At 46.7% G+C, this 26,062-nt stretch overlaps 1 protein-coding gene across 2 annotated transcripts in view; it reads left to right on the top strand.

Annotated features, from left to right (window-relative positions):
• The window catches only part of CYFIP2 (cytoplasmic FMR1 interacting protein 2), a 158,342-nt gene that overhangs the window by 9,166 nt on the left and 123,114 nt on the right, over positions 1-26,062 (top strand). For both annotated transcript variants that reach the window (XM_086931227.1, XM_086931226.1), the window contains exons 2-6: positions 578-742; positions 12,762-12,851; positions 24,354-24,431; positions 25,407-25,508; positions 25,735-25,916. In XM_086931227.1, the coding sequence (XP_086787353.1) occupies positions 626-742; positions 12,762-12,851; positions 24,354-24,431; positions 25,407-25,508; positions 25,735-25,916 (569 nt within the window). In that variant the 5' untranslated portion in view covers positions 578-625. The remainder of the gene's footprint in view (positions 1-577; positions 743-12,761; positions 12,852-24,353; positions 24,432-25,406; positions 25,509-25,734; positions 25,917-26,062) is intronic.

Here is a 26,062-nt window from a genome sequence, read left to right as displayed (position 1 = left end):
GTGAAAGTTCACCAAGCATTTACTCTCCTTCCTGAAAATGGCTCATTTGAAGATGTGAAACCCACTTTGGTTGAAATGCCTCTGCCGTCATGGCAGAGAACTCGAGTAGAAAATCTGCCAGTCAAACTCTAAACAGACTTTCGCTCCCTAGGGAGGGCCTGCTGCATCCCTCTGAGAGTCTGCTGGTTTCTGGGACAATTTCCTCAGTCACTGGGGTATAGCCATTCTTTTAGGAGGTTATTCTTCATCTTTAGTCCTTGAGATGAGCCTGTCTGTGTGATAGGGTTAGTGCTATCACATTCTGCCTCTGGGGTGTGGTGTGTGGCTTTCTCTTCAGTGTCTGTGGTGTTGTTTGTGTGAGTGCTCTGTCTCTTTTTTTATTTCAATATAATTTTTATTATTTTTTTACAACATATAATATATAATCGTCTGACTTGGGATGTATGTAATCACTTTCAGTGTCCAGGTGCGGTGAGATCACCTCAGAAATGCGACCTGTGGCCTCGCTTTGGCCCGCCTCTCAGGTGCGTCATTACCTCATGCTCAGGGTTTGACTTGACCTATCTGTGTGTTCCAGACTCTTGCTGCCGGGGTGGTTGCACGTGCGGAAGCACACGCAGGCGTCATGACCACTCACGTGACCTTGGAGGACGCGCTGTCCAATGTGGACCTCTTGGAGGAGCTGCCGCTACCGGACCAGCAGCCATGCATCGAGCCGCCGCCCTCCTCCATTATGTACCAGGTAAGGATGGTTATGTGGTTCCATGTCGCTGTTTAGAATGTACAGAACACTTTGATTCTTGCAGTGTGTCCGTAAATGCATCACATTTACACCCAGCCACGTGCTGCCCACCTGATGCTCTCCCAGCCCCGGTGCTGCTCATGCAGCGCACCCTGATCCAGCTGCACCAATTCATCGGGGCCGGCTTAAGGTACAGAGGGACCCTTCTTAGACCCTAATCCTATGAACATGTTTTGGCCACCTTCCAGGGACAGACGTGCACCACGCAGTAGCAATAAAAAAAATATTATAGCATGGAAACTAACAAATACTTCAAAGACAATATATACAAGCCAAACATTAGTAGCACAGTACGAGCATCAGGGGTGGGGAACACGGTATATTTCGGATGCTGTCAGCCTGATTCTAGCGTAAGCTGCAGGCACCAAGGTCTCTTCATCACGATGAAGGGATCCCTCAGAAAGCCAGGGCCTTTTTCGAAAGAAAGGGATGAAATGCCCTGACTCTGCCACTGCAGTTCAGACACACCCACCCCTTGAATGGACGTGGGCTTCTCTGTCGTGAGAGTTTGGGAGAGGAGCCGAAGTGAGCATGCCTGTAGACGCAGCACTACTAGATTGGTGGGTAGGGCACATCGCAGCCTGGATTCTGTGACTAGCAGATCTATGCCAGTGTAAGCCACTCTGAATCATTTTTAGGTCGAGGACCGTAGGCTGCGCTTACGCAGTTCAGTCCGGAGATTTAATGTTTCTTAGAATGGGGGCTTGAACCCGCCCCTCTTCTCCATTGGCTGGCTTCCTAAATGGAGGCCAGCCATTGGAGGAGAGGGGCATCACTCCGTTCAAGCCCCGTATTTTTCCGATCCGGGGGCGTCTTTTTTCGCTTTTTTCTTGTTTTCTTTCTCTCCTCTTCCCATTGACTGGAATTTGACCTTCCAGCCAATGGGAAGAGGAGAGAAAGAAAACCACGCCAGAATCAGAAATTTATGCTGTTTTCTCCGAGGCATTTCTGCCTCGCCTCGGAGAAAGATGGTGGTGTCATGGCGTTGTACAGGTACGTTTTTTGCCGTCTGTTCCCTTGTTGTGCGTCTGTTCCCTCGTGCTTTCCACACCCCCCCTCGTTGTGCGTCTGTTCCCTCGTGCTTTCCGCCCCCCCCCTCGTTGTGCGTCTGTTCCCTCGTGCTGGCCCCTCGTTGCTTGTTGTGCCTCTGTGCCCTGCTTGTGATCCGGTTTTCGTGCCTCTGTGCCCTGCCCTGCCCTGCTTGTGATCCGGTTTTCGTGCCTCTGTGCCCTGCCCTGCTTGTGATTGGGTTTTTGTGCCTCTGTGCCCCCCTGCCCCCTCGTTGCTTGTGCTTCTGCCCCCTCGTTGCTTGTGCTTGTTTAGCAACTGCCACTGTGCAGAAATTAAACCAAGCCGTTGAAATGTTTTGTCTTTAGTGTGGTAGACTGCCAAAATAAAAAGTATTTAATTAAAAACCGTACTGTTTAGTTTTTACTAATGCTATCTGTGGAAATCAAGTGTTTTGTGTTGGAAGGCTGGCGGTCTTGGCAAGTTACCTGTGCAGTGTCATTTTTATGTGCGAATACTACCAAGCATGCATCTTAATTCCGCGTGCGTGCTTCTCCGTCTCCCCGAAGCACGGATTAGACGAAGCCCTGGGTGTGTAATAACAGCCAGAGCACACAGCTCCACAAAGCCCCCTGAGCTCTGCGCCACGTTCTTGGAGTGCCTCGCTAAGACCTCTGCAGACAGTCTGTCATATCCCCGACTAACAACTGCGAAAGATCTGACAGGCCTGATCCCTGCCTCTTCCACTTCAAAGCCTGACAAGGGCATCATGGGAGTGCCATCTCCTCCAATCTCCACATCAGAGCACCGCCGCTCCTTACAAAAACAGTTCGGAACCGAACCCTAATTGTCTGGCCTGGGTTCTGTGAGTTTGACCCAGCCATGTCAGACTAGTAAGCTCAAGGATGCGTTCGTTTCACTTTCCAGTTGTGTTTAGCTGTTGTGATCCTTGTTCGTTTTCCCCCTTTTCTTAATTGTGGTGTTTGCAGATGGAAAAACTATGGATCTCGACAGCTTTAGACCACTCCTTCGGATATATTCTAATATGCATACATGCCCTTTGCACCATAGCGTCACATGTGTCAACTCACCCTCATTTGGCAGGTGTTACCCTCTTTCTACTGCTATAACCTGCCTGACAAAATGGCTCCATAGACTTTAATGGCATCATCTGATTTTATAAACTATTTCACCCACCCCCTACCCTCCATAGAACTCATTCCCCATTCACCGTAATGGGTTTACCCTCTTGAATGTCTGACATTACCCGTATTTTTAAGTCAAAAGGTTGACAGGTCTGCATAGTGCATTGGTGGGCCCTGAGTTCCCTTCAGGGATCGCGACTGCAGGCAGAGAAGACTCGTGCTTGCTGTCCTGCCCCCCCTCGTTGCTCGTGCTTGCTGTCCTGCCCCCCTCATTGCTCGTGCTTGCTGTCCTCCCCCCCTCGTTGCTTGTGCTTGCTGTCCTGCCCCCTCGTTACTTGTGCTTGCTCCCCTGCCCCCCGTTGCTCATGCTTGCTGTCCTGTGCCCCCTCGTTGCTCGTGCTTGCTGTCCTGCCCTCCCTCGTTGCTCGTGCTTGCTGTCCTCCCCCCCTCGTTGCTTGTGCTTGCTGTCCTGCCCCTCGTTGCTTATGCTTGCTCCCCTGCCCCCTGTTGCTCGTGCTTGCTGTCCTTCCCCCCTCGTTGCTCGTGCTTGCTGTCCTCCCCCCTTGTTCTTGTGCTTGCTGTCTTGCCCCCTCGTTGCTTGTGCTTGCTGTCCTGCCCCCTCGTTGCTCATGCTTGCTCTCCTGCCCCCCTCGTTGCTTGTGCTTGCTTTCCTGCCCCCCTTGTTGCTTGTGCTTGCTGTCCTGCCCCCCTCATTGCTTGTGCTTGCTGTCCTGCCCCCCCTCGTTGCTTATGCTTGCTGTCCTGGCCCCCTCGTTGCTTGTGCTTGCTGTCCTGCCCCCCTCGTTGCTTATGCTTGCTGTCCTGCCCCCCTCGTTGCTCGTGCTTGCTGTCCTGCCCCCTCGTTGCTTGTGCTTCCTGTCCTGCCCCCTCGTTGCTTGTGCTTGCTCCCCTGCCCCCGTTCCTCGTACTGGCTGTCCTGCCCCCCCTCGTTGCTCGTGCTTGCTGTCCTCCCCACCCCTCGTTGCTTGTGCTTGCTGTCTTGCCCCCTCGTTGCTTGTGCTTGCTGTCCTGCCCCCGCTCGATGCTTGTGCTTGCTGTCCTGCCCCCCCTCGTTGCTTGTGCTTGCTGTCTTGCACCCCCTCGTTGCCTGTGCCTGCTGTCCTGCCCCCCTCGTTGCTTATGCTTGCTGTCCTGCCCCCCCTAGTTGCTCGTTCTTGCTGTCCTGCCCCCCCTCGTTGCTTGTGCTTCCTGTCCTGCCCCCTAGTTGCTTGTGCTTGCTCTCCTGCCCCCCCTCATTGCTTGTGCTTGCTGTCCTGCTCCCCTTCATTACTTGTGCTTGCTCCCCTGCCCCCGTTCCTCGTACTGGCTGTCCTGCCCCCCCTCGATGCTTGTGCTTGCTGTCCTGCCCCCCCTCGTTGCTTGTGCTTGCTGTCTTGCACCCCCTTGTTGCCTGTGCCTGCTGTCCTGCCCCCCCTCGTTGCTTATGCTTGCTGTCCTGCCCCCCTCGTTGCTCATGCTTGCTCTCCTGCCCCCCTCGTTGCTTGTGCTTGCTGTCCTGCCCCCTTGTTGCTTGTGCTTGCTGTCCTGCCCCCCTCGTTGCTTGTGCTTGCTGTCCTGCCCCCCCTCGTTGCTTATGCTTGCTGTCCTGGCCCCCTCGTTGCTTGTGCTTGCTGTCCTGCCCCCCTCGTTGCTTATGCTTGCTGTCCTGCCCCCCTCTTTGCTCGTGCTTGCTGTCCTGCCCCTCGTTGCTTGTGCTTCCTGTCCTGCCCCCTCGTTGCTTGTGCTTGCTCCCCTGCCCCCCGTTCCTCGTACTGGCTGTCCTGCCCCCCCTCGTTGCTCGTGCTTGCTGTCCTCCCCCCCTCATTGCTTGTGCTTGCTGTCTTGCCCCCTCGTTGCTTGTGCTTGCTGTCCTGCCCCCCCTCGTTGCTTGTGCTTGCTGTCTTGCACCCCCTCGTTGCCTGTGCCTGCTGTCCTGCCCCCCCTCATTGCATATGCTTGCTGTCCTGCCCCCCCTCGTTGCTCGTGCTTGCTGTCCTGCCCCCCCTCGTTGCTTGTGCTTCCTGTCCTGCCCCCTAGTTGCTTGTGCTTGCTCTCCTGCCCCCCCCTCATTGCTTGTGCTGGCTGTCCTGCCCCCCTTCATTACTTGTGCTTGCTCCCCTGCCCCCGTTCCTCGTACTGGCTGTCCTGCCCCCCCTCGCTGCTCGTGCTTGCTGTCCTCCCCCCCCTCGTTGCTTGTGCTTGCTGTCTTGCCCCCTTGTTGCTTGTGCTTGCTGTCCTGCCCCCCCTCGTTGCTTGTGCTTGCTGTCTTGCACCCCCTCGTTGCCTGTGCCTGCTGTCCTGCCCCCCTCGTTGCTTATGCTTGCTGTCCTGCCCCCCTCGTTGCTCGTGCTTGCTGTCCTGTCCCCCCTCGTTGCTTGTGCTTACTGTCCTGCCCCCTAGTTGCTTGTGCTTGCTCTCCTGCCCCCCCTCGTTGCTTGTGCTTGCTGTCCTGCCCCCCTTCATTGATTGTGCTTGCTCCCCTGCCCCCGTTGCTCGTGCTTGCTGTCCTGCCCCCCCCTCGTTGCTTGTGCTTGCTGTCCTGCCCCTTAGTTGCTTGTGCTTGCTCTCCTGCCCCCGTTGCTCGTGCTTTCTGTCTTGCCCCCCCTCGTTGCTCGTGCTTGCTGTCCTGCCCCCCTCGTTGCTCGTGCTTGCTGTCCTGCCCCCCCCTCGTTGCTTGTGCTTGCTGTCCTGCCCCCTCGTTGCTGGTGCTTGCTCCCCTGCCCCCCCTCGTTGCTTGTGCTTGCTGTCCTGCCCCCCCTCGTTGCTTGTGCTTGCTGTCCTGCCCCCTAATTGCTCGTGCTTGCTCTCCTGCCCTGCTATTGGCATTGTAAATGACAATGCCATTTATTTATGTTTTTAAAAAAAACATAAATAAAAATAATGTCATGAGCAATGCCAATAGCTCTAACTTTAAGAATGCCGAGACCATTGCATTGTAAATACTTGTTTGTTGCTTGTGGGTAGCACTTCCCAGGGTATGTGAGTGGCCTTCCTTAATGCCACTCATTAATATGTCCTGCTCTGTGTTTAATTTGAGCCGGTGGTTGCAAGTGGGGCCTACTGGGACTTATTTTTGAAGACCACTGCTTATTTTTCCTCATCTGACATTGATCCAGAGCAAAGAGAGAAAGACAGAGAAGGAGAAAAAAGGAGGACGAGACATTCAGAAAACAGCGACAAAGGGGGGGTGAAAAACGAGTTGGCCTAATGGCTAGGGCGGTCGACCTAGAAACTGGGGAACTGGGTTCGAGTCTCGGCAATGACGCTGAACATCCTGTGATTCTGGGCGAATCACTTAATCGCCCCGTGCCTAACAAAAATGAATGTGTCCTCATATAAAGCACTCTGGTACCCAAAACTCTGTAAAATAAAATAATAATAAAAAGAGTGAAATAAGGAGGCAGAGAGTGTATGGTGGTGGATGAAAGAGGCATGGGGTAGAATAAAGACTAAGCAGCCCTCGTATTCGCCAACCCCAACATTCTGCAGGGCTAGCAGCTTCCAAGCGTAAGTTTGGACTTCTGCGCTTATATATTTTTTTAACAAATTAAGCACTAATGTTAATAACTAGCACTCCTCGATGCCTGTGAGTAGCATACTTCGATGCCCTTGAGTGCCATGTCTTCGATTAGCACTCATGGATACTTGTGAATTGTGCGCCTACCTACCCCTGAGTGAGGACTCCCAGAGGCCTGCTAGTAGCATTCCTGGAAGGAAGTATCGCTCCTGCACCTTAGCAGCGTTTGTTGATGTCGGCACCTGGCACGTTAATATGTCTGTAAATCAGAATTCTTGGGTAACTCTAAGTGGCATGTACATGTGTGTATAGCAACCATGAATACCTCCCTATGGCATTCCTGTTCGTGTGGGAAGCATGCCTCGCTTACTATGAGTATTATTTACAGATGCCTCTTTATAGACTCTTGATTGTCTGACGACAGTAAGCTTGGTTTTCTTTGAAGATATTGTTATATTTTGGTGTTATTAGCATGGAAAGAGGCATGTGATTAGTACTCGTATATGTCTGGCTGCCGGTGTGTAACATGCCTTAATACATACGAGGAGCACCCCTGGTGCTTCAGCGTACCACCCCAGGGGACTGGGTGCAGTTAGTGGGTAGTATATTTGAACTGTAAATGTCTTAGGGATAGGAAGAATGGTTGTCATTGTGCTTTCTGTCCCTTAGTTGAGGTTCTGTTCTTGTTTTCTCACGGCCTCTGTGTTTGTCCTCCCAGTAGCATAACACGGGCCCCTGCAGCCCCTGCAGCCCCTGCAGTGCATGGGGGGGCAACCCTCCAGGGGGCTCACCCCACTTCAAGGGGGCCCTATTCAGTCCAAGTTCAATGAGTATCTGGAGAATATGGGAGGCTCGGGGTTCCTTCATCACAATTTGCAGGAGTGCCATATCATTTTATGTTACTCTTCTGAGTCCTCCATCATGCTTCATGGCTCATCGGCCAGCTCTGGGGTGGCCATTCCAGTGCTTAATTTGAGCTGGTTGTTACTGGTGTTTGGCCCCGGCACTTGTCAACACTCGCACTTATGACTATCTACCACATGGTGGCGCTGTCTATCTAATTTAGAGGCGAGGACAACAACAGTTGCTTATCCCTTCAATATACATAACAATGACTAATACCAGCACCCAAGCCATACTCTTCTTGATTATGACATTTTTGTTTCTATATGTCTCTGCTCCATGAGCATTTGTAAAGCGCTCTGATACCCGCACAGGTCATGTTTACACTATATAAAACTATCAAATAACTAAATAAATTTTTATAGCTTTGGGGGCCTGGAATAGTCATACTTGTATGCGTGAGATGGTTTTCTAATTGAGTTTGTGGTGTCATTGGTGGCACTGGCACATGCAATGTGTGTGTTTGAGCTTATATAGCGCACAGCTACCCGCAGTGGGTTTCCCGGCGCTTGCTTGGGGAACCCGTCCTGGTATTCCCCTGTGAGATAACCCCGGCAGGGTATCCACAAGGTGAAAGCCAGGCATCCCGCCGCGAGGGGCCGTTGTGGAGATTAAGCAAGCTATTGCCCAGAGTCGCAGAGTGTGAACCCGTGAGTCGAGAAGGCACCGGAGCGAGAATTATCGAGTCCGTGGAATTTTTAGCCCAAGACTCGCCGAGGCGGGGAATTGAACCCTGGTCCAGGGCCGATCTCAGCTTCCGGGTCTGCCACCTCTAACCCCTGAGCCACACTTCTCCACGGGTGGGGCAAGTTGCAATTGCCTCCTGATGAGGGCCTTGGTAATTATTCTTTTACAAATTAGGCACTGGGCAATTGGGCACGTTTTTGACTCGATCAGAGTTTTCTGAGCCGTGACACCGCTGAGCATGGAGTCAGGTGTGGCTACTGTGAGAACAGGGTGTTTCTCGCATAAACTTCCTGTTCATGTGTGGTTTTAGGGGATCTGCATCTCGTTAAGCACATATAGGTCAACAGCAAAAATAGCTTGGTTCTTCTCATTGCACAGCAATTATTAAATGCTAATCAATCATATCAGTTTTGGCTTGCAACCGATACGTGAACAAGTAAATTATTGTATAACAGCACAGTGTGTCAGTACTTGCACTAGTCGATTACAGCATTGTCTCAAAATTAATTTCAATGTATCTTGAGTATTGCTCAATGGTATCTGTTTGCTTAACTGTGCGATGCCTCAGTGTGCATCAGTGTGTGCCAGTCTTTGCATTAGGATGCCAGTATAGCAGAAGTATTTGCACTCAGTAAGGGGTGCCAGCATTTGTCTCAGTTTAGTGTGCCAGTGTTTGTGTCAGGGTGTGCATTCATTGTGTCTATCTATGTCGCATAGTGTGATGTGTCATCATTTATTCCATTGTATAACAATAAATCTAGCATGTCAGATCCATCAGACTGTATAGACTGGGCCCTCTGGTACATACAATAATTGTGAGGTCCATCATGCTTTATGGCATGAGGAAACCTTAAAAAGGAAGTGTTCAGATAGTGCCTACTGTAAGGATCAAGAAGATAAGTAGAATCTTCGAAGTGACATCCTGGCAATTATGGAAATCCCTCACAGAACTGGTCGCACACATCAACACCCAACGAGAATGGTACTGTAATCTTGGCAGAAATCTGAAAAGACTGAGCAGCCACAAGTTATATCTTCCAACACAGAGTTCAACAAGCTTTGGCAAAGGGAATAAGGCAGGCGTTGGCCTTCAGCTGTTTGGCTTTGTCAATGTTTGTTTTGTTTTGTCATGGTTTCTGCAAAATATTATTATTGGGAAAGCTGCTGGGCTCTCAACAATCTAAAAAAACATTGGCTGAAAGATAAAAAAATGTTTGGTTTACAAAAGCACACATTGCCATAGTAGTCCCAGGAAATTAAACAAGCTACTTTGTGTGTAGGTATGCTTCTTGTGGAAGGGCAGAATGCTGTCACTCACTGTGAAGTTAGCCTATGGCTCTAATGGGCTGGCCCACTGCCTTATGCTGTAGTGGGCGGAAGAAAAATATGAATAACACAATAGTAGGCCAATAAATAATGAGGTCTGGGTGAAAGCCCCTACAAGTAAGTATATTATGCATATAGGTTTTGTAAAATCAACGTGTCTGGCCTAACACCAGACCTAAAAAAGGACATGATCATGAGATGATTTGGGTAAGAAGGTTTGCATTTTTAGAAATGGTGTCCACAGAAGGAACCATCAACAGCATCACCATATAAGCCTGTTTATCATTATAACAGGACTCTGTGGACATTTGTACTGGCACATAACTAGAGAGAGAAACAATACCTCAATTTTGAAAAACACGCCCATGTAAAACCAACTTTGGAGACACTTCACTACCTTCTTGTGGCACCCAGGAAAAAATTTTAAACGATTTGCACCATTGGCAAGGCTTCCTGGAGTAAAGGCCCAGGATACCTTCTCAATCTGCCCCTACTTTACATTCCAGGTAGGAACCTTAGATTAACAAACATACACCTTATCCAGCAGCGAATCGTCAAACAATAAACATGAGAAGGCAGGTCTCCAAGCCCCTAAACTGTGGAATACCATGAGCCACATCCTAAAAGCAGAACATAGTAATCCCCAGCAGGGCCGGCTCTAGGGCGGGGAGATCGGTGCCACTGCACCGGGCGCTGACTTGGTGTGGGGTGTCATTTTTGCAAGGATATTAACATTCCAAAAGCACCTGCTGCTGCGTTCCTGACCTCCAGCAATTTTCAGGCATTAATTCAAATGTCAAGATAACTCCCGTGATTAATCATCTTCCTGGAAAGAGATAGGAGGTTTGTCTAGTGGAAGTTTTGACTCATCATAATGTAACGCAGAGGGTTAAAATGCCTGCTGCTAAGAACGTGTACCATGCAGATCAGAAAGTGCATATGATGTAGATACTAAATAGGTCAGTGGGTTTCTGCTTCTGTAAAAGAGCTCTTTTTGTTACTTGTAGTTTATAAGTCAAAATCCTAATATAACATTGAGCTATTAACTGCCATCAAAGAACTGCATGTATACTGCAAGGGATATATGAGCGAGCTATATTTTTTTTGTTGCAGTGTTTTATTATCCTAATCTAATTTCTTTCCCCTGTCAAATCCTTGCAGTATGGGGTGCCACAAGGGTCGGCCCTTAGTCCGACCCTATTTAACATCTATGTGGCGCCCCTTGCGAGGTTAGTAAAATCACAGGGGATGGAAATGGTGTCATACGCCGATGACACAGAAATCATGGTGTCACTGGCCCACTCGGTTTCCACCTCCGCCACCAACTTCAGGATCTGCATGCAAACAGTCTCGGACTGGATGCTCCAGAATTCCCTGAAGTTGAATGGCGACAAAACTGAGATCCTGGTCTTTGGCAAAGACCAGGATATCTGGTCTAGTGAGTGGTGGCCGTCAGCGCTGGGAACCTGTCCATCGCCCTCCCAGTCAGCTAGAAACCTAGGCGTAATTTTTGACACCTCTCTGTCCATGACTCTACAGGTGAATCGAACTGTGGCTACCTGTTGGGGGGTCATAAAAATCCTTAAGAAAATCCTTCACTATCTCTCTCCTTCAGTACGCAAGCAGACGGTGGTGGCATTGGTGGGTTCCAGGTAGGACTACTGCAATGCACTTTATGCAGACTCCAACAAGGGACTCATTCATCGACTTCAGGTCGTGCAGAACGCGGCTGCTCGATTTGTCCTTGCACTTCCCAATGCATCCTCTGCTACAATGGCCAGAAATAGTCTACATTGGCTCCCCATACATCTGAGGATCTCTTTTAAGATGTTATGCTTAGCATACAGAGCTCTGGCAGACGGGCCACTGGATCCTCTAGGTGCCCTGCTGACTCGTTACGTGCCCTGTAGACCTCTTAGATCCTCGGAGATGAATTTGCTGGTGGTTCCTCGTGCCAAAAAGGGTACGCTGGGGTAATAGGGCATTTTCCATTGTAGCCCCCAGACTGTGGAATTCTCTTCCCCAGGAGATTAAGACCCAACCATCTCTGTCCCTTTTTAAAAAAGTGCTGAAAACCTGGTGTTTTATCAAGGCCTACCCACAGTAAGAGTATACTTTAATAGCTGGTATCATTTGGTTAGGCGCCTTGACGTCCTTTGGGCTTAGTTGCGCTATAGAAATTTATTTTCATTTCATTTAATTTCATAATCTTCCCAAAATGGTTAATTTGGTGGAAAACTGTTATTATTAAAGAGAAACCCTAACAATGGTCTTACGTTCTAATTTCAGAATCTGGGCTTTTCCAGAATAGTGACTCAAACAATATTGCCTACCAGTATGAATGACATGTCACTCCTACACTAAACCTTGTAGTCTTGTCTGATGTAACATTTCCTATACACTGATTTACACACATATGATTGTCTTTGTGCAATGTGTGTGTGATGTGAAGTGCTCTGACACCTTTCACTGGTATGAGAGGTGCTTTAATACTAAATGAATCTAGGAGACAGTGGTTATGGAGACTTGTGGGACACTTCTAAAGGGTGCTAGTGAGGGAATCCATGGCACAGGTGCCCATTGGAGGGGGGCGCCAACAAACATTGTCTAACAGGGCGCCACCAGTGTTAAAGCCGGCCCTGGCCTCCAGTTGAGAAAACACTTAATGACTACAGCAGTCTGGGTTTGTGGGTTTGAAACTTGGGGATAGTGGTCTGTGCCGAGGGGGCGCTCACTGATGGCTATTTTACCTTTCGGAATGTTTTGCAGCACTCATTGTCAGCACCACTTAAGTAGGCTGACTTTCTCTGAAGAGTTTTAAGGGAAGCAAAACATCATGATGTCAGGAAGTATTTTAGTGAAAATTTAACTATTAAAATAAAGCAAGATTACTGTATTGAAAATGAATCAGTATTTACATTTTAAATGAAAATTAAAATGAAATGAAAGATGCAAACATTAGGCCTACCATAAAGTTATGGGGCCTTAGAGGAACGCAAATAACTGTGCAAAACTCCGTGCTGCTTTGTTTGAGAATTGTATGTCAAAATATCATGGAGCCAAAATAAAAAACCTAAGTATAGAGACCAAAATATCATGAAGGTATGTGCATTCAGGTGAGTATAGATTTACTGTTTTTAACCCTACATCTACATTGTTTGGCCTCAGTACCGTCTTTGAACTCCCTACTCTTTCTGTCAGTACTGTCCTGTTCTCACAGTATAGTTTGCCTGTCTTTTCTCAAAACCCTCACACAAATACATGGAAAAGTGCTACCAGTTAGGGCTTTGCCTGTGTATAACTCTCCTATATGCCTCAGTGTTTCTAGTTTAAAAAAATGAAATAAATTATCTGAATTTTTCTTCCCTTGCAGGCTAATTTTGACACCAACTTCGAAGACAGAAATGCGTTTGTGACAGGAATAGCCCGATACATCGAGCAGGCCACGGTGCACTCCAGTATGGTGAGTCTTTTTCTTGAGAACACTGAGCAGATCACATCACTCTCCAAGGTCAGGCAGTCACCAACTCCATGTTGAAGAGGCCTTGGTGCATTCATTCCCACATGGAGGCTGACTGTCCCTGTAGCAAATGCATAGCCCATACTACCCCTCTGTGTGCACCGAGCATGTGTCCAAGTATTTATCACACTACACCATGTGGGTGTATAGTCAGCTCTGCGTAGTCTTTGCTTTAATCCTATTTTGGAAGTGTTTCCATGTTGTGGGTGAGGGCCACTGAGGTGTGGTAATCGTGTTTTGGGATGCAGTGCTTGATGGTGACGGATGAGGAAGTGTGAGAGAAAGACATGAATTTTTCATACTTTGTGGCACCTCTAATTAGTGCTGCAGATTGAACAGAGCCCGCCTCTCCTTAGTAATGTATTGACCCGTCACAGGGGGCCTGATTCACAAAAGGCATCTGCACTCCTAGCGGACGCCCGCAGTCGCGGGGGAGTCTCCGCGCGCTGGAGGAATCTCCACAATGAGATTTCTCAGAGCGGTAATTCCGCCAGAGTGCGGTGACACCCCCACGGCTGAGAGACTCTGCCAGGAGTGTGGAGGCCCTTTGTGAATCAGGTCCAGTGTGTTCAAGCAGAGTGTCCAGTAATACCCGAATACAACACTGATCATGCCATGGTGCTCTCCATTCCTGTAACAATCCGTCCCTGGCTCTGTTTTTTCATTTTATATGATTGCCAGGGATCTTGACCACTTGAGTGTCTTCAAGGGTCTTCAGCGCACAGAAGCCAACATTTATTGATTACTCTAGAAATAACCTAGATCTGGTCCGTATAAGGCAGTGAAGAAAGAAATTGGAATTCCTTTGAGGCTTGATGAAACTCATAGTATAACAAAGGTCGAATCAAGTCTCTTGGACTAAATGTAATTATTGGCTCTACCTGAAGGAGGCAGTCTATTTTTGGAGAAATGGAGGACACCTAGGGCCTGATTTAAAGTTCAGCGGATGGGTTACTTAGTCACAAACGTGACAGATATCCCATCCGCCATATTACAAGTTCCATTGGATATAATGCACTTGTAATAAGGGGAACGGGATATCCTTTACTTTTGTGACAGAGTAACCCGTCTGCCGAACTCTAAATCAGGTCCCTAGAGTGGAATTTGGAATTCTGATCTTCCAGTGGGAAAAGAAGCCTCCATCTGTATCCCTATGTGAAGAAGACAATGTAGAAAGAAACCAGCGGAGGGTGGGGAATACAAGGGTCTATTAGTCACTTTGTCACGTTCTGAGGCACTGGGATATTGATAATACCTGCGACAGAGTTTTGAGTTTTGGGACCATAGGTCCCTGGAGGATACTTACTGCTAAACACAAACAGACATTACCACTTTCATGGTCTGTGGCAACAGATGCAGAACATACGTCGTATGAACAAGAGAATACCTATAAGCTCTCAGGAAGCTGTCATCAACCTACAGTGTTTCAACTGAAGGCGAGCAGCCTTGCAATAAAGATGTCTTTACATAGCTATGCATACCTTCAGAGCACCACAACGTTTCATCACTAGATTACTACAGCTGTTGTCTTCACTGAGATAGATGAAATAGCTCGGTCGAAGGGTGATTCTATGTTGTAATGAGACATAAATGGGTGACTCTCTTTCAAAGAATAAGTACAGGAAATGTGTTAAAAAAATTATTTCTGACCTTAGCTCACCTGTAGAACACTCTCCATGGTTTTGTACATGCTGCTGCTCTAAGTACTGCCAATTTCACAGACCTATTCCATAGGCAATGAACCCGCCAACATCTTATTGCTTTATGTTTTAAAACAACATATGGGTCACTCCATCTTCCAAGCATTGACTCCTCGCTGCACACCTCTTTGCCAGGATACAGCTGCAGCCTTCCATGTGCTCATGTGTGCTGTATCGGTTGACCACTCACCAGTCTTGCTACAGGTTCTCAAAAGTTGTGTGTCTGTGATCAGACACCCGCGATCTCCAGCCTCAATGTGGTTTCCAGTCCCCTATGCAATTTGCATAGACTTCGAGATAGTCACTACAGGTCAGACTTTTTCTGAAATGCTGTGTCCAGTTCAACTATGAATTTTACACTTTTATTGGGAAAAAAGATAACACAGAATCCTAATAATGGCGCTCTGGAAAAACAGAAAAGGTTGCTGCTGCTGCTTCTGCTTCCTCGTACACTTTGCAAAGGATTTTGGGAGCATAGAAAGTTCCTTCAGTGGAAAGCCTATTTTGCTGATTCAAAATAGTTTACTAATTTGAGCAGGTATTTATTTTTAAATTTGTAGATTATATGCATTTCTCCATTACCAAGAAGTGCAGTTTTTCTACTGCTAATTTATCCATGTACCAGCCATTGTGACGTCCTTTGGAATTATTTTTTTTTGCTTAAGGGCTTAATTTTGATTGTGCTGGTAGATCCCATACCCTACGTAATCCCTGGCATAGGACCACTTTTCTCCTGCATCTTCCCTTTCTTGGCGTTTTCTCCTGCCAGCAGCTATAAAAGCTCTTGGCTACTCTCCGCCACCTTTTGCATCTTATCATTCTTTAAGTTATTGTGCGGATATGAGTTTACGTGATCTCAAAGGACTCCTCCCCTTCCTACCCTTCGTGAGTATTTGATTCAGTATACACATCTGAGGATTATTCTATTCTGTATACACGTGCACTTGTTCTATTCTTTCTTAAAGGTACTAACTGCCACCAAAATCATCTCATCACTCAGTGGCCGCCGTCACAAGTAAGAGCAATGTGGGGTGGGGTTGGTGGTAGTCGACAGACGAAGAGATAGTGAAAATTGAATTTTAAAAAAATTAAACCACTTACCTTTTGCTCGCCACATCACCGACTCGGCGATGCGGTGAGCACAAGGTAAGTGGTTTTATTTATTTATTTATTTACTTTTCACAAGTCAACGCCGTCTCCGCGTCCTGCTTCAACATCCTCCGAATGCTCCGCAGGATCTTCAAATGGATCCCCCACGACACGAGGAAAACAGTCACCTAGGGCCTCGTCACTAGGAGACTCGACTACGGGAACGCCCTCTACTCAGGAACATCAACCAAGCTACTGAAACGACTACAACGAATCCAGAATGCCTCTGCACGACTGATCCTCGACACCCCCCGTCGCAGCCACATCACACCCCATCTGAGAAGCCTTCACTGGCTCCCCGTCAACAAGAGGATCACCTTCAAAATCCTCATCCACGCACACAAAGCGCTACACAACAATGGACCCACATACCTCAACGACTGACTCAGCTTCCACACCCCCACCCGCAGCCCCCGCTCGACCGGCCTCGCCCTCGCCTCAGTTCCTCGTATCCGGAAAACCACCGCCGGTGGCAGATCCTTCTCCTACCTCACCGCCAAGACCTGGAACGCTCTTCCTATCAGCCTACGACAGACCCAGGACCTGCTGGGCTTCAGAAGACTTCTCAAGACCTGGCTCTTCGACCAATGGCGGCACCCCCACCTGCCCCCCCCCCTACCAGCGCCTTCGGACCCTCACGGGTATGTAGAGCGCTTTATAAATGCAGTGATTTATTGATTGATTGAGATGTGGTCGCAATATTCAGAGCAGCATGCAGAGGTGGCTTGCATAGTGTGCCATCCTGGCGGGATCAGCCCTCCCTTTGCAACTGTAATTTAAACAAAAATATCCAGTGTAAAGGGGAAACATGAAATCCTGATAAGTATGTGTTCTAAAGTCCCAAAAATCCTAACTTGAGGTCTCTTGGAGATTCGCACTGAAGAAACAGGACCACGAGTAAAAATTATAGTTTAGCACAAGGCACTAAACCCAAATGGGCACTTCAAGAGGACCACTACTCTAGAAAAAAACATGCATGTTTAGAAATAATGACGCAGAGGGTAAAAAACCTGATTGTGATGTTCACGGTAACCGTTGCAGAATGAGCAACATAACTGCAAACAGAAATAGCGTTACAGCAAGCAACACACTCCAGCAGTAAGAATCAGGAGGCCAACAGTACTGCCCTTTTATCTCCTTTGCTATCACTTCCACACTTTAGTCTCTTCATCCCCGGCTCTCTGGGCCTGATTTATATATTGGTGGAGAGTGTAGTCTGTCAAAATGGTGTTCCTTTCCCGCCAATCTAGTGGGCCGCCTGCAAAATTAAATTGCAGACAGAACCTAAATTTGGCCAGGGTGGAGACTACACTGTTTCTGCTATGGGCTAACTTCTCCGATGGCCCTGGGGAGTAAGAGCTGTGGTAAAAAATGGTTACATGGCCGGCCACCCAATGTAGTTTGGAGGACATGTAGTACTTTCTTACTGTTCCACACCCCCAGGCAAGGTAAAACCTGGTAGTAAGGAACAGTAAAGACATTCTAATGCTTCCCTTGCCATGGGAGGATTTCCTTGGCGAGGGAAGCATTACTTTTTTCTTTTCAAAACGAAAATCCTGTTTCAGGATTTTCTTTTAAAAAAAAGAATACCGTTTCCCCTGCAGCAAACTGTAAAATGCATTGGCAGGACCTGCCGTGACTGTGGTTCCTGCCAAATAAATGACAGCTTGCAGTCATTTATAAATCTGTCAGATTGAGTATTCTCGACCTCGCAAGCGTAAAGTTCTCCACCAGGCCAAAGGAGAATATTCCGTCTGACAGAATATAAATTTGGCCCTCAGTCTTCATCTTTAGCTACCATGTCATCCTCTACATCGCATGCACTATGTTGACCATACCTTCAAAGTCCAAACTATGGGGTTCAGGGACTCTTTACTTACCTGCAGTAGCGGCACAATAGGATGTGCAGTGCACCATGGAGTTCCATTACATGTACACTTTGTGTATGCATACAAATATCACTTCAGCAATGTTAGAATATACAACTAGGATGCACCCTTATATCCAGACAGGAACAAGGCTCGACTAACACAAACAGATGCAATGGTCCAATGGGGGAAATGTATCCACAGATCTACCCACCTAAGCTCATCAATCACTTTGGGGTGTAGTAGTACGACACTTAATGAATCACTGGGGCGCTAATCAAATTGAAATGCATTGATATATTCAGACGTCATAATAAAATGTGTATTACTGCCTAGTTGACTCATGGCCTTGAATCTTAGATTAAGACGTTGGAATTCAAAGTTTTAATAACCATACAAAGTCACATTTTTACCAGATTCGAAAACTGGAATAAGATCATTTAAGTTAACGACTCCTAGCCATCTCTCTGTCTAAGATGTTTATCTTGGTGCAGCTCTTAGAAGTTAGGGAGGTGTAAACCCTTCTCATCAAAAGAGAGCTATTATTGCTTCACTTCAAATGGGTTTGTCAATGGGTTTGACAATTTCCCCTCTTCAAATGAGTTTCTCAATTTCCTCTTTGCCTTCCTAGAAACAGAGATAACATTCCGCCTAACCCTTTCAAAGCACAGGTAAATGCTACAGTTTTTTTTCCAATTTCAAGAAACGCAACCTTTCAAATGTCAAGGGAATTTTCCAAAAGTCACAAAAAGGAACTGTGGATTTGTTAATGTCTGTACACTGTGTGTAATATTTCTCACTGTTCAAGCAGTGCTACAGATTTCATTCATCTCCAAAGAAATCATTTAATATACACATAAAAGATTTTTGGTTTGGCTGCTTTTAAAGTTATTTTTTTTTCAAAGTTTTCTGCAGCATAAATATAATGCCATTTCTTGGGTCCTGTGGTAGTCTTTGGTTACTGACCAGTAACTGCTATAAATTCTAAAAATGAACATGACTCTTTCAGCATGAGTAAGATAGGATAATTAAAAACCCAAATATAAAAATTACTAGGTGATACTGTCTCCTGGGACATGGTTATAACCCCAGACCCGCTTATAAATAGGTCTAGGCACTGTTTTTCACAAAAACATTATGCCCTGCTGCTGCCATCATCCCCTCTGGCAAACCATTGAATTGCTTTATACTGCAAAGTAAGTGGCTTGAGGAGGCTCATGATCTGGTTGAATGAATAAGACTTCCTTGTTAAATATATATAATAAAATGGGGCAGATGTGACAAACAGAAAGCAGAAACATACACTGCTGACAATGTTTATGCCTTCTGATATGGGAGTCTGGGTGAGAAGCTGGGCAACTGCTCCGCTTCATGCTAAACTCAAAAAGCTAACAACAGCACCTCATAGTCGCACCGGCACATTAAACTAACGATGGCTACATGCGCAAAACAACACACTATAATACGCTGTATAAGGACTGCTGCTCCATTCAGGACAACTACTGCCAGCCTAGCTTTTTCTGAAGCACAAGCACTTTAGACTCACTGACGAGCTTAATGCCCAATTGTGTCATTTTAAACAATGTCTAACAATGGTTTTTAATACTTTTTTCCCTACTGAATCACCCCAACATTTTTGTTTTACTGTTAAGTGTATGCAAAGGTTTTAATTAATCATGCATAATAAAAATTACGTACTTGCTGCTCTGCATATGAGTTGCCAAAACAATCCTAAAACGAATTTACCTAAAGCAACATGCCAGAAAACAAGAGCAGGGTCCCAGCAAAGTTCTAACATGATAATTTAGGCTGCAAAGTCAAATTCTCCAGTCTCCAATCTTTGTATCACTTCCTTGTATGTATGAATACCACCATCTTGTGCAATTTAAGCATAGTGTCCCAAATGACCACCAGTGAAAATACACAGATCTCAACCACACAATCATGAAATATAGTGAAGTGTAGGAGGGGCTGCTGATGTATAGACAGTAGCGGTCGGCGATGCAGTGCGCGCAGCGAAATTCGTTTTATGTATTCATATGTTTACTTACCTGTATTTGGCCGTATTCTGCAGTTTACTACCCCCCACCCTGCCCCACGTCACCATCGGCAGCACTCCCACCACCTACCGCTACTGTGTATAGATACATGGTAAGTAGTGGATCCTGCCCCTTCTTGCCCATGTGTGTGATGTATGGCCCAGTAAAGGACCGATACTCTCCCTAGTGTGGCATTTCTGGATGGGTGTGCCCTCTGTCCTATAGCAGAAAAGGGGGACCGGACAGATATTGTGTGGTGAATGGCAACTTAGAGTGGTTGAGAAACATAGCCATGGTTCAATAGACACTAATAATGGCAAACTGGCCAAACAGAAACTGTCACAAAGCGCACCTTACCTTCCAACTAGAATATTAAGAGTAGGCAAGCACAGTGAATTGTGCAGCTACACACATCATGCATTTCTTTGCTCTGAGTGCTGCATTAATCTCACGTCTACACTGGCTGCCTATGACCAAAAGGATTGACTTTAAAAGCCTATGTCTGACTTTCAAACTCTTAAAACTCTCATCCCCTGAGATTCTGTCCAATCTGCTGGTACCTTACGTACCTACACCCCAGTTACGCTCGGCTGGGCAATATTTGGCTATGATCCCTCGTATGAAGCGCCTCCGAGCCGGGGTGCGTTCCTTTTGCTGTTTAGCGGCTAAACTGTAGAACTCTGCCTACTCAGATTCGTCGCCTGGAAAGCCTGCTGTCCTTTCGAAAGGTCACTAAAACCTACCTGTTTCCCGTGGTTTTGTCCCTAGCCTCTTTATTGACACTGCTACCAGCACCGGGATGCCTCTTCGCTGAGACAGCTGTGCGCTATATAAAAAGAATTAACATAACATAACATAACATTGGTTTCCAGCTCAGGAGTGTACTTGTTTCCCTCAGAGTCTGGGCTTCTTGATGTGTACAACTTGAGGTCCTTGGTCAGATAGAAAGTGATTACTTAAACGGGACTCCGGTTGGTGTAGCAGCTTGGAAGCAGAGTTTATAGGGCCAAAGAAACGAGTCCGTACACAAACGGATGAACAGAATAAGTGTCAATATGTGTAAAAATGTATGACAAAAGGTAGATGAGCCGCTAGGCCCACACCAACCGGTGAATGGGGGGAGGGGCGGTCACAGGATAAACCAAGTTTTAGGCACTATGCCCTCACTTGCCCCTCCTTGGTGGCAGGGGGTAATGCAACAGCCTTATCGCTATTGCTACAGGGGCTTGTCAATGAACACATTTGCAGGAAGGCATTGTGGGGTAGGCCACAAGTGTAAGAGTAGTATGGTGATCTATGGCTCTGATGACACTGAAGGCACACCGGGGCAGGCTGATGCATGCCACAGCGGGAGGCCTTGCTCTGTAGGTCTGTCCCTCAATATGAAGGAATCAGTATATGGACTGCTCACAATGGGCAATTTAGGACTTTCAGCTACTCCAGCAACTGCTCGGGTGTCTTCTTCTCTGGCTGGCTGACAGAAACAGAAGAAGGCATGTTCACATTGTATGACATTGCTGTCCTTTGGAGATGACTGGAAGCACTCCAAAGGCAACGTGCACTTCCTGCACTTGTATGGTAAGCATCAAAGCAGGGGGTGGAAGCTTTACCCTTCCAGAACTTTTTACAGCCAATTTTATTGATGCACCTACCTTACAGACCTATGTGGGTAGGCACAATCCCCCTTTTGCTGTCAGTGAATAGCTTCTCACCGAGGCGTAGCTGTTCAGCAGGCCTCAATGAAGCTGGGACCTAGGGTAGAACTATAATCCACCCAGAGGGTCACCCTGGCAGAAAGTGTCTGGGTCTACAAAATGGAACCAATTTATACCGATCACATGGCTCACTCTCCCCATCACGGACAAACTCCCTGGTGCCCTCAGAACGTGACCCGGCTTTAAAATTTGGAGATATAATTTTCTGTGAGGGGGCGGGTAGGTACAATATTAAGAACACTAGCCTAGCCAACATACACACAACATTCACAAGCACACATATACACACACACACAAACACACTCTCTCTCGCACTGATCTCCTGCCAGCACTGCATCTGGTATTAAAGGGAGGTAAGGATTTGCCACTCTTACTATACTTGTGGGTGCACTTTAAGTGTAGATACTTTCAGCAGAGCTATGCAAGTCATTTGAGTATCCCTCCATTGGCCTCATACACGTTTGAGTACAGTCAAAACACTTAACTGAATAGGTCAGGGCAGCAAGCTTTTCCCCTTGAAAGAAAGCTGTCAACAGGCATATTGTAGTTCCAAATGCATTTCTTCTATTTGCATGCTAGGTGCTACGTTTTATTTTGTATTGAGTCATATGGCCAATGTAAACCAATGGAACAGCGTTCAGATGTTCTCAGAGGGGAAACATCCATTACAGCGCAGTCATTACATCGCACTGCTTTTACAACGCAACTGTTACAACGCAACTGCCTTTACATCGCATGCCATTACAATGCATGTCACTAGAACGCATGCCATTAAAATGCATACCATTACAATGCATACCATTACAACGCATTATAAGGAAGTAATGGTGATTTTTTAGTTTTAGGGTGAGTATGGGTTTTGGGGTAGATGGGAATAGTAATCTTTACCCCTACACTATCCAACATTTACCCTAGTGTTGCACTCACTGTAGTGGGAATAGTAATTTTCACCCATACACTATCCAACACTTACCCTACTGTTGCCCTAAAAGTATTATGCATTGTAATGGTATGCGTTGTAAAGGAATGCATTGTAAAGGTAGTTTTTAAAAAATGTGTTGCAATGGCATGCGTTGTAGAATCATGCGATATAATGGTAGTTGCAATATAAAAACCGCATTGTAAAAGCATGGGTTGTAATTGTAACGTCATATATTCTCTCAGAGACATGCAGGGCTCCAGGGATGATGTGATCTGTTTTCCATGGGCTCAGTCATTGGGGTAGAGGTGCTGGATAAAGTCGACATGACTTACTTGTATATGATATGTCTGGCCTTCTGCACTGTTATCTTGGTTGCTCTGGGCTCAAGTCAGGATAGCTCAGAGACCTTAAGCCCTTACGCCTGAGTATACCAACTAAAATGTCCCAAAAGTTGAGAAAACCGAAACCAACCACTACCAAAACAAGAACCGAGGTTCTAACCAAGGCCTGCAAGTGTTTAGCATGCCAAAGAAAGGCAAGCCCTTTAACGTCTCAGTGCCAGTTTCAACATAGGATTTTGTGGGTCCCATACCCAGTAGCCGATGCACACAGTTCAAAAGTCCTGAAACCTTATAGGGGCTCAAGTTTATCTTCTCTCATACTTGGACTAAATATGTTTACTAAAACATCTGCAACTACACGCTGTGCTGACTTAGTGTTTCCACCGGCAGTATTGTTATTATCCTTCTTTTGAGAGCACACTCACGTTATTCCCTATCATGTGACCATCTAATAGCGAGCGACAGGTTTCAGGAAGGGGGGTGACACCTAGTTTTTGAAATCCTGAGGGCCTGACATCAAGGTCCATCTGATTGGCCACTCATTCATCATTATGCCCATTTTGTGTTCAAATAAAGATTGAAATGTGTGTCTGGTAAGGAACAAAGAAAGACTATTTTTTAATCCATTCTCTGTTTTTGATGGGGTATCTGTGTCACATCTGCGGCCCTGTCAGGGATTTCGTATGGATGGTGTTGGATGACTATGCCATGCATATGTTTGGGACCTTGGCTGGGTAGTACTTAGCAACATGTCCTTTGAAGGAGGGCATACTGTTCTTCCTTTCATAAAAGGGACTCCTTAGCTAAATCACTACTTCATTCATACATTCCACAGATTACATTCACAGTACCCTCCACTCCAAGTTTGCTCTATTTTATTAAATCTTTGAAAAATATTTTTTTTCAGAAGTATGTGTGAAACAGATACAATCTCTGATGAGTCACTGACCCCGTTATCATAATAAGCAACTCGGAAACGCCACAGTTCACTATAGGATTTGCTGCTGATCAAAGCAGCTGAGATCCCCAGGTGAAAATCTATTCAGAAATAAGGAATAACTTGGAGAACTGGATGTGTTAAATATGATTCCCCCATTTATTACCATCCCTAAATTGTCCCTCAAGATCTGTATTATAATGGGCCAGTTTTTTCGACCCCTAATGATAACACTCCAGGCGCAGTAAGGGTACCTCTGGGGGTTGGACTAATCGCACATGTTTATGAAACACAAAGGCCTTCCTTTAATTTCTGAAAGCTGTAATTGTTGGTCTTTGTGAGTGTTGATGTTGTGTCTGAGTGTGTTCTGCTTTGCTGTTAGACACAGTGTTGCACCAAGGCCTGTTTGTGATGTGCATATCTCAGGGCTTGTCCTCTCTAGCATGACGCTAGATGTTCTTCACATCATGTGTGTCTGAATGGCAGTAGTTTAAAAGACGATCTGTTTCACACCAGGCTTTCGAGGTGTTAAGCTCTGTCCATTACGACAAGTGTGTGTGTTGGCGGTAGTGATCTCCAGCTGTCTGCTATTGCTTCTGCCTGTGATGGGGATGGTGACGTGAGCACTATCATGGCTCTGCAGCATAGTCTCCAGCCGCAGGATCCCTAATCGCTGAGCTGTGCATCACTGACATGAACTCCTTGTGTACGAGAAGCAACAGGGATCTGGTGTGGTAGGTCTTCTCACAGGTCTGTTTTCTATGTCTTTTCCAGAATGAGATGCTGGAGGAAGGTCACGAGTATGCAGTGATGTTGTACACCTGGAGGAGCTGCTCGCGAGCCATCCCACAGGTACGAGGGAGGTGCGCAGTCACTGGCACTGGTGTATCTGGGACTGATGCTTAAGATCAGCTGCTGATTTTCATAGTGTTCATCAACATTCATACCAAAGTTGTTCAGTGGCCTCACTGGGTAAGTCCCACTGCTCCGGGTTTCGCCTGGTGGAAAAAAAGATTTCAGCACACGAAGAGCTCACAGAAAGATGACAAAATGATGGAATACTCTGCTTAATGGGCAGGAATGTTAAATAAATTGATTGATCCCCGAATAATATACCACCTTCAATGATATGTGTACTTGCAGGAAAATGCTTCATCAGGAATTTTGCTAATGTAATCTCCCGCCCTCCCCCGGTTTCTCCTCATTTGAAAAGGATGATGCCTCTAAGGGCGCATGTGGTGTTTAATGTCAGAATGGCCTGTAAAGGGTGCACGGTGAATAACACTATAACTGTGCAGTTGGATGTTACTGATAAAAGTCAATGAAAGAAGATTACAAAAAATAATAATAACTGTTCAATTGCCAATAAGTTCTGCCCATGATGCCCATGAGTTACAGGTTGCCTACATTCTGGTTTTCTATAATGTCCTCCGAATGATATTCCTGTTGCCTTTTATTAATACCTCCTTTGAACATTAGTGATGTCCACGTTTCCATTGAATAATATTCTCATCTGCTATGAGGGACAGCTCACTTCCTCATGAGTACATTTTCTATGGACCCTGAATGATATCCCTGTTACCCTTGCCTGGCAGTGCTGTTTCCCATGAACTACATCCATGAGTGATGGCTCTTTTGCTAATGAGTGTGATCTGTTTGGCCCATAATTGTTGCCCCTTTTATCACTCTATGACATCCCTGTACCAATGAGTAAAGGCTCTAATGACCACGAAGTGTGTTTCTACTACCTATGAGTGACATAACCATTGCCTAAGAATAAAGTAGCTCCTGTTGTCGTGAGTGACACTACTGTGATCCTCTTTTCAGGTGAAATGCAATGAGCAGCCGAATCGCGTTGAGATCTACGAGAAGACGGTGGAAGTGCTGGAGCCGGAAGTGAATAAGCTGATGAGGTTCATGTACTTCCAGGTCAGTACTCTGACTGGCTCAACAAGCCCTGGGGTAGAAGTTATGGGGAAGAGGAAGGATAAATGTGAGCAAAGGTGAGAGTGAGAGCGGATTAAAGAAGGCCGGTGAAGATGATGAGTGATTGTGTATGGAGAGGCGTGAGTAGCATAGGAGTGGCATCAAGCTGGATGATGCATGTGGCTGGTAACCACCCTAAGGCCCACAACTGTTCGCACTCTTTTTGCAGCGTAAGGCGATCGAGCGCTTCTGTAATGAAGTGAAGCGGCTCTGTCACGCGGAGCGCAGGAAGGACTTTGTCTCCGAGGCCTACCTGCTAACCCTGGGCAAATTCATCAACATGTTTGCAGTGCTAGATGAACTGAAGAACATGAAGTGCAGCGTGAAGAATGACCACTCGGCGTACAAGAGGTAAGGCAGGAGGGGGGAGACCTATTGAAGCCAGAGGGAGATGGAGAGTGGGAGACCCAAGAGGAGTCCATAGGGCACAGGGTTAGACTGAGGGTCCAGCAGAGGGGGGGGGCAGACCTGGGGAGAAGAGGATACAGAGAAGTGGC

This window comes from Lissotriton vulgaris, chromosome 7, assembly GCF_964263255.1.
Source record: "Lissotriton vulgaris chromosome 7, aLisVul1.2, whole genome shotgun sequence".
NCBI classification, from domain to species: Eukaryota; Metazoa; Chordata; class Amphibia; order Caudata; family Salamandridae; genus Lissotriton; species Lissotriton vulgaris.
Note: the sequence above shows the minus strand (reverse complement) of the source record. Positions and strands in the feature narration are given on the sequence as shown.